The sequence below is a fragment of the Etheostoma cragini genome, chromosome 4 (genome assembly GCF_013103735.1).
Source record: "Etheostoma cragini isolate CJK2018 chromosome 4, CSU_Ecrag_1.0, whole genome shotgun sequence".
In the NCBI taxonomy this organism is placed as follows: Eukaryota; Metazoa; Chordata; class Actinopteri; order Perciformes; family Percidae; genus Etheostoma; species Etheostoma cragini.
Window position 1 is genome coordinate 24,324,222 of NC_048410.1, and position 14,633 is coordinate 24,338,854.

The 14,633-nt window shown below is 42.1% G+C and overlaps 1 protein-coding gene across 1 annotated transcript in view; it reads left to right on the top strand.

Annotated features, from left to right (window-relative positions):
• The window catches only part of fezf2 (FEZ family zinc finger 2), a 5,287-nt gene extending 2,366 nt beyond the window's left edge, over positions 1 to 2,921 (top strand). The window contains exon 4 of the mRNA XM_034869583.1: positions 2,564 to 2,921. Within this exon, the coding sequence (XP_034725474.1) occupies positions 2,564 to 2,857 (294 nt within the window). The 3' untranslated portion in view covers positions 2,858 to 2,921. The remainder of the gene's footprint in view (positions 1 to 2,563) is intronic.
• Positions 2,922 to 14,633: the final 11,712 nt, after the last annotated feature.

A 14,633-nucleotide genomic window follows, 5' to 3' on the forward strand; every position in this document is an offset into this window, starting at 1 on the left:
CAATGGCAGCTGTTTCTTCTCTGTGGAGGAATCCTCAGTGTGTCTGCTGCGTGCTGGAATAAATGTGAATATGAGAGCAGCGCCATATGCTGCCGATCGGAGTTTCTGTGTGATAGTAATGAGTGGTGCGTTCAGGGGGAACAGGACATGTCACTTTCCCCCGGACTAATTTTGCCGGCATGCTTCAGGACAGCAGCTTTGCTCTGGGTCAGCTGCTCAGACCTCGGCGGACTGGGGAGTCAGGGGACTTTTCCCTCTTCTGTAGAGCTGTGTCGCCGCGCTTGATTTTGACTGAGTTTGACAACTTCTTGACTTGGACGTACAAAGCCGGGATTAATGAAGGCTGGGGCAGAGCAGAGGAGAGGAACAGACCGCCCCCATCCTCTATTTCTCTCTCTCTTTCTCTCTTCTGGTTCCCAGCAAAGTGCGCCGTGTCTCACGTTCCCCTGCTGCTTTTCTGCAGCCCTCCCTTAACCCTCATGTTGTCCCCGGGTCACATTGAAGCGTTTTTCAGAGATTTTTTTTTAAATATTTTTTTTTTACCGTCTGAGTCTGTGATTATCCACTCGGCATAAATTCCCCGGCTACTCTAAAATCAAAATAATTCACTTTCTCTGCTTTTTTAACTCAAAAAAGTAGGTCCTATTTTGTCCACCAACCAAATGACTAGGGTGTGTTGCGATTTGATCAGCTACTCGATAGATTACTGTTGTTTTCTTTGGCTTGTAAGTGAAGAAAATCTACCAGCTCCTTACATAATGTTACCAGCAGTTCGCTGGTAGATGATGCTAATTTTGAACCCTGTTTATTTCATTTAACAAGAACAAATGTAACTAGGGGTAATAAGTTGGTGCTAGTGGGGTATATATAAGCCTACTGTTGGTGGTGGGGGGTGCCGCTCATTCCCTTCCACATCCACATTCGTGCATATAGAGCTGTAACAATTCCAAATGTTACTGTCCTGTTAATTGTCCAAGAAATAATTACGATTGAAATATAATTGTCTCTTTCAGTCAAAAAAATATATAATGTATCACTTTATGACCAAGTAACATTTAGAAAAAAATCCCAGGAAACATATTTTGCCATCAACAGGCCTTAATTTATTTTATACGTTTAATGTGTGTGTGTGTCCCATTTGGCTCTTCGGTAATTTGAGCAATTAATGCGGTTAAACAAAGACATTGCGATTAGATAAATACGTAATAATTGTTGCAGGTAGCTGTGCATCTTCAACTTGTTTTTCATATTTTCTTGAACCAAGTGGCATCATTTAGACCTATGGGCCTGTGCTGTGTTTTTATGAATAAAAAGGTCAGGGAACAGCAGTGTTTACAGGGGAAATTAGCTGGATTCCAGATGTTATTAAGGATTTAAAATGTATGGCTTCAATGTGTTTCAATTTGTCGTCCTTCTATTTTCATCGCATGGCGGTGTAGTTAAGCTGCTGTTATTAGTTTGTGTTGATCACACATGTGTGATGTTATCTCGAAGAGGTAATGATCTTAAGGTTATGTTCGGTCAAACTGGAGTCCTCATTCCAGCCTGTATGTTATGGAATGTCATTTTCACTTAAAGTCACAGGAAGTTGCACCAGTTTGATGTGATGGCATTCACACTGTGAAACTGCTGAAAGAACCACTTCCTGTTTTGATAAGTGTTGTAAAAAAAAACTTTTTTTATAAACTGCTGGTCCAAATAAACGTACAGGCATGACTTGAGGCTCTGGGAATGGAGATCAGAGTATGCAATGAAAATTCAACAACACATAATCATCAGAAGAAAAAAAAGTCTGATGAAATCATGAAGATGCTTTTTGGAAGGGAGCACAGAAGTTCATTGGAGGAAAAAAATGGTCCAAGGCAAAAACAAAATAAAAGCTTCAAATTAGATTTTATGAAATAAAATAGACTGTATTGATCGCTAATTGGTAAATTTCAGTGCTACATCAGCAACATATAAGACACACCTGCAGAATAATAAGAAATAGGATAGAAAACAAGAACAACTACCATTCAAAACCTAAGGTTAAAAATACAAATTAGAGAATGTACAAATATATATACATGTAGTGAATTAAAATGTACTACCTAAATGGCTTTTTCATGTCAAAATCTCAGTGTAACCTCTAACTTATAGTTTGGTTCTGTTTAATCGTCACACCCTTCCTCCCTCTCATGCATGCATGTAGGCTGTGACTTGTGTGTGTGTGTGGGGGGGGGGGGGGGGGGGGGGGGGGGGTGTTAATTACACCTATGCTACATCCGATATTTTAAGTCAATAAAACAGTTGGAGGATATGTAGTATCCACAACTCCACATATCCTCATTTCCTCATCCCTAATTAGTGTTTTGGCGCCTGGGTAGCCCACTCGGTAGAGAGCGCGCCCATATCTAGATGTTTACTCCTCGACGCGGCAGCTGCAGGTGCGACTCTGACCCCCGGCCCTTTGCTGCATGTGTTTCTCCCTCCCTCTCCTTATTAATGTCTTCAGCTGTCCTATAAAAATGAGGGCCTAAAATGCCCCAAAATATAAATTAATAAATTTTACGTGTATCGTTAGATGAATGGTGTTCATTGTTCCTTTTGTTTTTGTCATCGCCCAGGAAACTACAAGAACCACAAGCTGACGCACAGCGGGGAGAAGCAGTACAAGTGCTCAATCTGCAACAAGGCCTTCCACCAGGTGTACAACCTCACCTTCCACATGCACACGCACAACGACAAGAAGCCCTTCACCTGCGCCACCTGTGGAAAAGGCTTCTGCCGCAACTTTGACCTGAAGAAACACATCCGGAAGCTGCACGACAGCGTCTTCTCGCCAGCCACAAACGCCTCCAGAGAGCCCCAGAGCTGAGGCACGCTGCCCCTTTCCCGCCAGAATGCATTTCAAGAATATTCCGCCTGGGACTGTTGGCCCTAAAAAAAAACTAAAAGGACTGGCTTATAGCTCTGCATTTGTGGTCAACTTGAACAGTTTGGTTTTGAAAGGCCAGAGAGAAGGTGCATGGAGCAGTCCAATACAATTGGAAATAATCCCTTTAAAAGAAGTGTGGTAATCCTGTAGGGTTTCAGATCCTGCCCTGGTGTCCCAGCAGGGACACTGTAAAGGGAAGACAGAACAGACCGGAGCACCTCTTATTACCACTGGCTCCTATTAGGGCTGCTTAATTATGGAAAACATCATAATCACGATTACTTTGGTTGGCAGTGAAATCACGCTGACTGAACACGATTGCTCACTGACTTTCTGAGAGTTGTGGTGTTTATTAAAGTTGAGAAACCATGACTCATTTAAACAAACCAACAGTGAAAACACCTTGAACTGTGACATTTCCCACATTCAGAACACAAGGCCAAATAAGAGTTTACTTGCAAAATGTAACATGCAAACTAATCGTTTTTCTGGATTACTCTACTTTTTCGTGATCGTTAGGAGCCAAAATTGTAATCGTGATTAAAGGGGTGCTATGCAGTTTTAGCAATTTCTTCACTTCACGCTCGCAGGGCTCTCTATAAAGCCCCCCTAGAGGTTTCTCTATAGACCCTCCCCCTACGGGTTTCTCTTTAGAGCTCCCCTACAGGTTTCTCTATAGACCCCCCCCCCCTACGGGTTTCTCTTTAGAGCTCCTCCTACAGGTTTCTCTATAGAGCTCCCCCTACAGGTTTCTCTATAGAGCCCCTCCTAAAGTTTTCTCTATAGAGCTCCCCCTACAGGTTTCTCTATAGAGCCCCCTACAGGTTTCTCTATAGAGCCCCCTACAGGTTTCTCAAGAGAGCTCCCCCTACAGGTTTCTCTATAGAGCCCCCTACAGGTTTCTAAAGAGAGCCCCCCCTACAGGTTTCTCTATAGAGCTCAGTCATGACGACAGTGTGAAAAACTCCATCACTACCTTGTTCTTACAGCTAGCGGGTTCCTGAATGGGGGTGTGCAGGTCTATGTGTGCAGTACCACTGGCCCAAAGTTGCTCACGGGCGCTAGGGGGAAACGAGACGACCACCATTCAACCTGAAAAGATTCCTTTGACCATTCCTATGACTCCGAATCTGTTCAGTTAAGGTAAATTAAGCAAAAAAACTGCACAGTTCCCCTTTTAAAATGTTCGATTAATTGCACAGCCCTAGCTCCCGTGTACCGTGGGATGTTACAGGGTTGGTTCATGCACAGATAGAACTTCTTCCTGCGTTGCCCAGGACGAGCACCAAACATGGGAGAAACAATCTGTCTCCACGATGGACCTGTAAATAATAGCTTATGGAAATGAACTAAATGTTATTTAAAATGTGAATCATTGCCATGTTGTGTATTTCACAGAAAAAAACTGTTAATGTGAATAAATAAGTTATAACTTATAATGAAGCCTGAATGTTTGAGCCATGTTGTTTCCGTTTTTTGAAGACATTTGGAAATAAAACAGTGAACTAATGTCAACGTTTAATGAGTTCAGAAACATGTACTAGGTGTAAGAAAAAAGAAATTAAACTATAGCAACACTCTACAGTTTTAATACATATTTCCTATGAAAATATTTTTCAGGGTAAATGACAGTTTCAGCAAGGTGGTGAATTACAGACAAATGTACATAGCTGACACTTATAAACACAATATCAAACATATTAAATGTATTTATGCATAATAAATGCATTTAACCGTGTGGCTGCATGTTGAGTAACTTCATCCAGTATGCTGATCCATTAGAGACATCAGAGATAGGAACATTTTTATTTGATATTGTGTATTTTAGGCCATGGTGAAGTCTGAACCGAAGAGATGGGAGAAAAAAACCCATGCAGAATAGTATCGCGATATTTTTAGTTGCAATATTGCAAAATACATAAATACATTATTATATGTGTTGGTCAGTTTGTCTGCCTGACAATCCCAATTTGCAGCAATGAAATTAAAGATGAACAAACAGAGAAATGGATTTCTTTTTAAGGGACATTATTTGTCATTGGGAAACAAAAGTTGGAAAAAAGCTCATGAACTGCAGTAAATCAATCGCAATAAAATTCTATTGTGATATTGAATTCAATTTCTATTCAGTTATATTTATGGTATCAAATCATAACAAGAGTTATCTTGAGACACCCTTGGTCTAGACCACATTCAATAATTTGTAAAGCATGAAGTCCCAACATTTCTAGTAATTCCCCCAAGAGCAAGCATAGGAGGAAAACCTCGGCCAGACCCGGGCTCTTGGTAGGCGGTGTCTGACGGTGCCGATATATACGGGGACGATATGGTATGGTATCGGCCTCTGCTTCCCGCCCCTACAGTCCTGTCTGCTGTCCTGTGTTGGACCCTGATGAATGGCGGGTCCTGACAGCAAACAGTGACTGTGATATGACGCTGCCCTCAGTGTGGCTCAGTGACAACATCACTCAGCCTGTATTACCGTGGAGACATCTCTCTGCTGAACTTTGGGCTCTGTGTTTTCTTTGGAAGTGTTGTTAGAGAGCCACATATAGACTCAGTGTGTCTGCGCTGTGTGCTCTGCAGCCACTTCGCTTCACCATTTATTGACAGACACGATCTTAATAATGGAGCATTTACACTTGACTTGTGCCGTAGTGGCGCAAATGATCAGAGATAACATGGGCCCTTGAAAGCGAATTACATTAAGCAGCTAATCGGCTGGGGGGGAGGGTGTCCGTGCGCATCCGGAGCCGGAGATAATGGAGTACTCAGGCCGCAGCTCCTCATCTGGGCCTCCGTGTTAATAGAGCATACGTTATTCTCCTCACGGCTCCTGGAACAATATTATCCCTGCACACATTCTGTGGAGAGGCACGTCCGTGCTCCGAAACGCAGCTCTTTCTATTAACAGTCAATTAGTGCCGAGCCGGGCCGGGCCGCGCCGCGCCAAGCCCGCAGAAGCCCCGGCAGCATGGGCTAATATTGCCACATGGATGCCCTGCTCACCTGTTTTAATCTGTCTGCACCGGACTGAGATGAAGAGAAAATGTTGGCTACACGGTGCAAACGGGCCTTTCCCTGGCGATATCAGCGCGTTATTGTAGCTCTGATAACATTCAAATTAAAAATGATTTTAACTTCCACAATTAACAAAAGCCTAGCGCCTCTTTAGGAAGTCAGTAGGCTTCATAAAGCTGATATTAAGCTGTTTTAAATGTAATAATTCAGGAATGGAAACCCGATTCGAGCGCTAAAATAAGTGTCTGGAGCCTTGAGTTGTTACCCTCGCCTGTTCAGTTATATTCTACATTTATTTAAATTATTGAAAGAGAAAAAGAAATGTTCACTTCCAGTTGGTGTCTGTCCTCTGCCCGGCCACTCTCACTATTAAATGAAAAAAATAAAAAATAAAATAACTAAATGCCAAAACAGTGCCACAATCTAAAAGTAATAATGTGTTCAATGTCTCCTTACGCAATAGTGTATGTTGTTCCAAATATACATAGACCAATCATTTTGTCAACAAAATACTAAATAAAAATTCTAAAATTCGGGATGAACACAGCATCTATCTATCTATCTATCTATCTATCTATCTATCTATCTATCTATCTATCTATCTATCTATCTATCTATCTATCTAATAGCCTGGGTGGGGAGCCTGGAAATATTCATCCCCAAAAACATGATCATTTGCTTTAAAACATTTGAAAGACGTGTGTATTTGTAGAATGTAGCATACAGCCCCCCCTCGCAGGTTGTGAAAACCTCCAAATGAACAGAAACCAGAGCAGAGACATGCCTGTGGTGTACACACTCTTCCCGTCTTCACACATTCCTCCGGGCCAGACTGGCCCAAATATAAATCTACACTCTCTGTGTCGGCGTCATATTTTATAAACGCAACATGTAGTATGCCTAATGAGTTCTGAGTGCTATCCACGTGTCACGGAGGAAACAATATGATCTGAAATAGTGTAAGCTTGTTGTCATTTTTTTTATCCAACGCATTGTGTGAGAAACAGAAAAACACAAACAGCAGCCGTGTACGTGTGCGTGCACGAGACGTCCAGAGCGTGCAAGCTGCGGGCACGGACAACCATGTCAGAGCAGTAAACAACCCAAAGGCAAGCAGGTTGTCCTTTTCTCTGCACCCCCCCCCCCCCCCCCCCCCCCCCCCCCCCCCCCCCCCCCCCCCCCCCCCCCCCCCCCCGCACCTCTACTACAACATCTGAGCAACCGCCTCAGTATCCACAAACACGTTAATTGACGAGTGGGAGCTTTAATTAAGGCGCGCGCACGCGGAGGAGATTAGAGGTGGCGGGAGAGCGCGCGCGCTAATCGCCTGTCAACAACATGAGGACATCTTTTTCTTGCTCCCTGCGCCACCGACGGATCACTGGGGATTCATGCAATTTACGGGCCACAAAGGAGCTCGTTTGAGACGGGGAGAGAAGAAAGCAGAGAGGCGGACTTTTGTCTGGCCGATTGAATTGATTGTAAATGGGAGATTAGCGGGAAGCTTCAGCAGCGGCCCGTAAGTGCCCGATGGAGGAGGAGGGAGAGAAAGGGACCAATTAAGTCTACCAAATGTTAACTTACACCAGTTTCCCCTCACTTTAGCCCACATGAAATTCCAATTAAAGCGTCCCCGCTAGCAGCAGCTTTTATTCTTTAGAGAAGGGTGGAGGGGTGGCAGTTGGTGTCATAGCAGCCAGCAGACAGGACGTTCCCACATCTGATACCATGACCTACAGCAATGGTTCCCACAACATCGGATACCATGACCTACAGCAATGGTTCCCACATCTGATACCATGACCTACAGCAATGGTTCCCACAACGTCTGATACCATGACCTACAGCAATGGTTCCCACAACATCTGATACCATGACCTACAGCAATGGTTCCCACAACATCTGATACCATGAGCTACAGCAATGGGACCCCAGAATCCGATACCAATATCTACAGTAATAGTTCCAACCTTTTTAATACATTTGTATTTAAGTGTAAATGTTAAGGTTGGCTTGGTCAACAAGCGTAGCCCATTACTAGCTTAAGGTGCTACTACTCCATTTCTCATAACTATTTCAACAGTTAGCCAACTATTTCAACTTTTGGCTATTTTAACATTTAGCTCATTGTGTTAAGTCGTCACATTTAGCTATTTATTTATTTTTCAACATTGATGCTATTCAGTAAACTATTCAGCTAAACTTCTGTGTGTTTTCACACACTTTCTTACATAATGGCAACATGTAGCCTAGCGCTCAGGTGTTCCAGTTGATGTTTTTTTAATATTTGGATACATTCTTTCCATCAAATCATTGTAAAAAGTGTCAGAAGGTAAAGCTTTGGGTTTCAATGTTGAGGGTGTTTGTACGGAAGAGGATTAGGGCCATATTAGGGAAATATTGGAGTTCTGCCTTTATTCTCAGAATTCTGACTTTAAACTCGGAATTCTGAGATTAAAGTCAGAACTCACACGTTTTCACCGGTGGCCCCAATACTCTTCCGTTTGTGTGTTACATTTATTTAAACTGTGGTTTTTTTTACACATATATTGTAAATATACTGCAGGTAGTTTAATAATCTGCCTTTAACATTCTGTGAATGTTTGGAAGACATTTTTACAGAATGTTCTCGCATTGTTTTCACATACATTAGTAATTTGTTACGATTATGAATGACTGTGCATTCTGAGTGCAACACGTGTTCTGAGAATGTTGTTATGTCATCGAGGGAAAACATTGAGCAGAACGTCTCTGCAATGACTGCTCCGACAGTGAAATTAGCTATTCATTCATTTTGGCTTTTTGGTCATATTGCTGTTTATTGTATTCTCGTGCGAATGTTTGAACACATTTTATTTTGATGCTTTGGAAATGTGGAATTGTGTGTGTACAAAACACATCTTTACAAAATTAATGGATGTTCATTGATTTTCTACATACATAATCTCCTCCATTTTTAGATTTTTACTTTGAAAGGATAAATGGTAAAAAGAAAAATGTGAACCAACACACCTTTTGTCCATCAGTTTTCAATGTATTTGCTTGTTTTTCGCCAAAGTACAATGGGCAAAGTTAATGTGGAGAAACATTTGTGCTTAGGATCCTAAAAGGCTTGTACTGGCTGTGGTGATAGAGAAGCCCCACCCCCACCAAGCAGGCCTCGTTAGGGGAGCATTGGCCCTTGGGCACAATGAGCCTCCAGGATTCATTGTGAAGGGCTGAGGGGTTAATGAGCAGTGGCTTCTCTTCACTCTTTGGCTCTATTCCTGCTTCAAATGAGAGCCAGTTGAAAGGGGGGAGGATGGAACGGCCGACAATGGAATTTGGACATGTTGAGATGCAATTATGCTACATTTACTATAGGCACATTTGAAATTATGTTTATTAAAGAAACTGCTGTCATTGACCCTGATTTGGCTAAAAAGCATAACCAGAAAGGCCTAAATGTGTCGGGGCTGGGCAACGCTGAGGTATCCATGGTGTGATGCATAGAAATGAGCCACTCAACAAGCAGCCTAACACATAGATTCAAATGGAACAGCCGCGGCATTCACCCCCACCTCATTTAGATTCTTTTACACAGTCAACACCAACCTTTCTCCACCAAAACCTCATCAGGATGTCTTCAAGACAGCGGTGAGCAGCTCGTCCCGGGGATGGGCCTGTCTGCCTGCTCGCCTGCCTTGGCATGTGGAGGGCTGGTGGGCTGCAGGCAGAGAAAAGGCTGGGCTGGGCTGCTGGGAACGGGGCAAGGAGGGAGATGTGTTGTCTGGCTCCACTCTCTGACCTCCACACATCCATCCAACTTTCAATCCATCCATGGATTTAAAGTTGGATGGATGGATTGAAGGATGGATGGAGGATAGGCAGAGGGAAAGATGGATGGATGGATGGATTGAAGGATGGGTGGATGGATGGAAGAATGGATAGATGGATGGATTGAAAGATGGATCCTGGATGGATTCTATCCATCCATCCATCCATCCATTCATCCATCCATCCATCTCTCCCTCCATCTATCCATCCATCCAACTTTCAATCCATCCATGCATTGAAAGTTGGATGGATGGATTGAAGGATGGATGGAGGATAGGTGGAGGGAAAGATGGATAGATGGATTGATTGAAGGATGGATCCTGTATGGATTCTATCCATCCATCCATCTCAAAGTATGAGGAAAAAGAAGAATCGCATTATATATACAGTATAAATGTGCACATACATGTCGTGCCTGGTGTCAAATAAAGCCCGCTCTGCATTCTTTGGGTATGTATGAAAGACAAAATTGTATTTTAACTGTTTTACAATCTCATTAATCTGTGCTGTATTATCACCTCCCTCATGAGTGATGTAGCCTATTTCATCCTTTTATTACTGTGTGTTACTGCTCTGCGTGATTGAACGGTGCGGTAGATGGGGACGTGTTGCTTGGATGTGTTTTGCTGCTTGCATGGCTTCTTACACTGAATGGGAATACTGTAGATGTGGAACTGTGGTAATGTCTTGTTGACTTCTGTCTGTATAGTTTAACCTGTACTATTGTCTTCATTGTTTTCTGTTGCCCTGGTCTAAAATCATCTGACACTGCCACATTTACAGAAATGTTAATTAATGTGTGTTGTCCTTCATAAAATAAAGAAAAAGAATAAGAATGTAATAGCAATTTAAACCTGCCTGGCATAGCCTGAAGTGTAAACACACTGCAAGTCCCACAGAAAAATGTATATGTATTATAGATATGCATCAAATAGCGAGCAGATATTGGGTGTACAGAGTGATGAAATGAATCAGTAACTATTTTTGGGGTTGACTTTTTACTATTGGAGACTAATATTGTCTACTAGACTAAAAAGGATTAAATTAGACCCATGTTGTTGGCGCAGACAAGACAAATCAACACACCCAAAATGCGTTCCATTCAGATATTCATCTCTTTGTCCAGCTAATTAAAGGCAAATTAATTTGATCACCTACTGCTGTAAACCAATGAGCCATTTTCTCCATCACGCTCCGGCTGCACTCAGCTCTTTCCTAGTGGCATTAAAGCAGTGTGTCATTGTCACAGAGGATCAGTTGATTTGGGGATGTCCGGTGCCACGGCTAATCCTTTTGACCTGACCTGGCTCTGCTGGGAAACGTCCTCTCCTCCCGTCACTTTAGGCCGCCATGTTAACAACGAACCACTCTGCTCGCTCACACAATTAAAAGACCGCCTGGGACTAAATACATCTCACAATACAACATAGAACACATGATGCTACACAAGATCCCTACACTTTGTGACACGGTTGTGTGAGGTCCTGTTTTACAAGCAAAAAAGTGTTTCCACTGTTAAAAAAACCTAAGTCCCAGAGGAAATCGAAACAACATTTGTTGAGGCTTTTTTTCAATGTTTTTATCTGTTTTGATGTTTTTGTCCCTTTTTTCAACACTTTTGACGCTTTTTATCAATGCTTTTTACTTTTTTGACGTTTTCAACACACGTAACACTAACTTCTTAACTTTAGTTTTACAGTTGTTTTGGGAATTTATGGTCCATAAACCTAATTTATAGTAAATGATACCTAATGTTTGAGTTAAAAAAGCAGAAATTACTAATTATTCTTCTATATATCTTGATGTATAATCACAGACCGGAATGTGTCAATTTTTACTCAATACTATTTCAAAACCACTTCAATTGTTTTCTGCAAATGCTATAAAATTTTACAGGACACACAAAAACGGGTCAATTTGACCAGAGGGGAACATGAGGGTTAAAATAAAACAGGTTACTTCTGCACAGTATAAAACGTAGTAAAAACCAAACAGTCTTCCAGCCGGTCACCTGTGATTCTTCTTTTTTGTCATCTCTTCACTGCACCCGTATCACATCCACCTTTAACAAGCACATCATACTATCCTGTGGCCAATCCTGAATGGTGGAGGGGGGTGTGGTCCAGCAAAATGACATTCATGCTTCTCATCAACTTGATTCCCAGTCCTCTATCTTCCTCTAGAACCTCAGAATTAAAACACATATTAGTTAGCAATTGAGGTAGCATTGCATGGACGTTGGAACATTTAAGACCAGTTTAGAGTGATTTAAGACCTAAAACACATCACTTTAGCCAATTTAAGCCTTTTAAATGCCTAAAGTATTGATTTTGAACTTTTAGACTTTTTAAGAACCCGCGGAAACCCTTATTGTGAAATATGGACTCATCCAATCCAAAGGGAATAACCAGGGGTATTGGACTAGTCAGACAGTTTTGATTTGAGAACAGTGCCTATAGTTCTCATGTGCTTTTTGCCTTTTCCCCTTGCCTTTATTGTGTTCCGTATCTTATTGTGTGCATGTAGGTTTACAAAGGCAAAAAGCCCAAAGTCCCCACCACCCCCACCCTAAGGGACTTACCATCTCCAACAGAAAACAGTGTTCAGAAACTACTCCAAACAGCTCTGCTGTAGTCCGGCCTTTACTTCAGAGATAAACATGTGTCACTTTGGTGTCACACGGTATAATGCTTGTCTAGCTGCTAGCGTAGCACGTTCTCATACTCTGCTTCTGACTGGCTAGTAGTCCTTAACTAGGTACTGTCAGGACACGCCCTCATACTCAGCTTCTGACTGGCTAGTAGTCCTTACCTAGGTACTGTCAGGGCACGGCTTCATACTCTGCTTCTGACTGGCTAGTAGTCCTGTCAGGGCACTCACTCTGTAGATAAAACAGGGAGCTAAACACACAGGGAGAAAAGAGGAGCTGCAGCAATGTAAAGTATAACAAAATTAATAAATGTAATTATGAACCTGAAAATGAGCATAATATAGGCACTTTAAATAAAAAATCCATGAATTTTGAATATTCTCTTTCACACAGATGGTGTCTTGCTTTGCCGGAATGGCGAGTCCACACAGCATTCTGGGATGGTGAAAAACATGCTCTGGTTTATTTTTCATTTCTTTATACCAATTACAACGGAGCAATCCCCGGTAGTGGAATGTCGAAGATATAGAAAATTGAAGCACAGATGTTCAAAATGTGTCTAAATCAATCTAATTTGTAAGTGCAGTTATGAGTGTGGACAGCCTCCACGTGTTTGTGTGTTCAAAAATACAATGTGACAACTAACCCACTGATGGGGCAACTTCTCACGCATGTTCTACTTAACAATTTAGAGCTCTAAAATAAGATCATGCATGTGTCCAGATTGTTATTGAGTTTACTGTGGGCACAGACACAAGTGCACTGTAGCAGAAAAACCCAAACAGCCTGTTTGTGTTTTCCTAAGTAAGAAACCAATTCAAATGTTTGCTTTGACTGGTGAGAGTAAGAGTGAACTGATTAGAGCATGATTAAAAGACCTTCATTTTTGAAATCACACACAATGCGCAGGTGCTATGTGTGGATCCATTGCCCAGGCCGAATCAATATCAACAAAAGGTGCAAGTACACGAACACAAAATTCATCTGTATCCTTACAGCGGGCCACTTAATCCGTCGGTCGATATGAATAGCACCGCACATTCTGACTCTACCAGGCGACAGCGGAGATGCATCCGCGGAAGCACGATCGATACGGCGACTGAAGTGGAATTCAGCGAGCACAATCCCCCACTGGGATCTCTAAGAGCAATAACACAGCTCAAGTATATACACCAGTCCAGCCGGAGAAAAATTCTCACATTAGCTCCAGAAAGCTGTCGCTGTTTAAGGGCACGGAATTTAAAAAGAAAAAGAAGACGAAGGAGAAGAAGAAAAATGAGCTTTTTGTGTTGGAAAGGGGTATAGGAGAGCCAATAGGTGTGGCATTACCAGCGGTGGAAGAAGTATTCAGATCTTTTACAGTAAAACGCCCATATTATGCTCATATTCTGATTCACAAATGTATTTTGAGGTTGTACCAGAATAGGTTTACATGGTTTCATTTTCATAAAACACCATATTTTTTTTGTACTGCACATTGCTGCAGATCCTGTTTTCACCCTGTGTGTGTAGGTCTCTGTTTTAGCTACAGAGTGAGACATCTCACTTCCATACTATCACATGCTCAGTAGCTAGGTAAGATCCATCAGCTAGATAACTCTTTCTCCAGCATGGGTCAGTCCAAGGCGGGATTAGCTGGGAGACTTCTTCTAAAGGGCCACTTGTGGAATACCTGCAGAACAGGGACATGGAAGTAGTTCTTTTGGAGATTATGGTCAACTAGTGTGTGTTGTTGCAGTGTTTTGCCGTTGAAAATGAGCTAGCATGCTGCGGTTAGCCACCTCGTCTCAGCTAGTGATGTAGAAAGCCGTGCAGATTTTGAACAGCTCACCCGGTGACTGAAGACAGAGGACATTCAGAAACCGTATTTCTCTCAAAACAGCATGGAGAGTTTTTTTTTCCAAGTTTGTATGCTTGTGGAAGCACCACAGACACAAAATAACCCAAAATCCCAGAAAAAGTGATTTTTTTTCATAATACGGGCACTTTAATACCACACTGTAAAAATACTCTATTACATGTAAATGTCCTGCACTGAAAGTGTTACTTAAAGGTGCCCTTTGACACAAAACTGCTTTTATTTGCATTTTTTGAAATATGTGTGGATGTTAGCCAAACAGACTCAAGCAGCTTAGCTGGTTGCTTATTAATGAGAACGTCTCGGGTTACGTATGTAACCCTTGTTCCCCGAGATAGGGGAACGAGACACTGCGTCGGTTACGACACTAT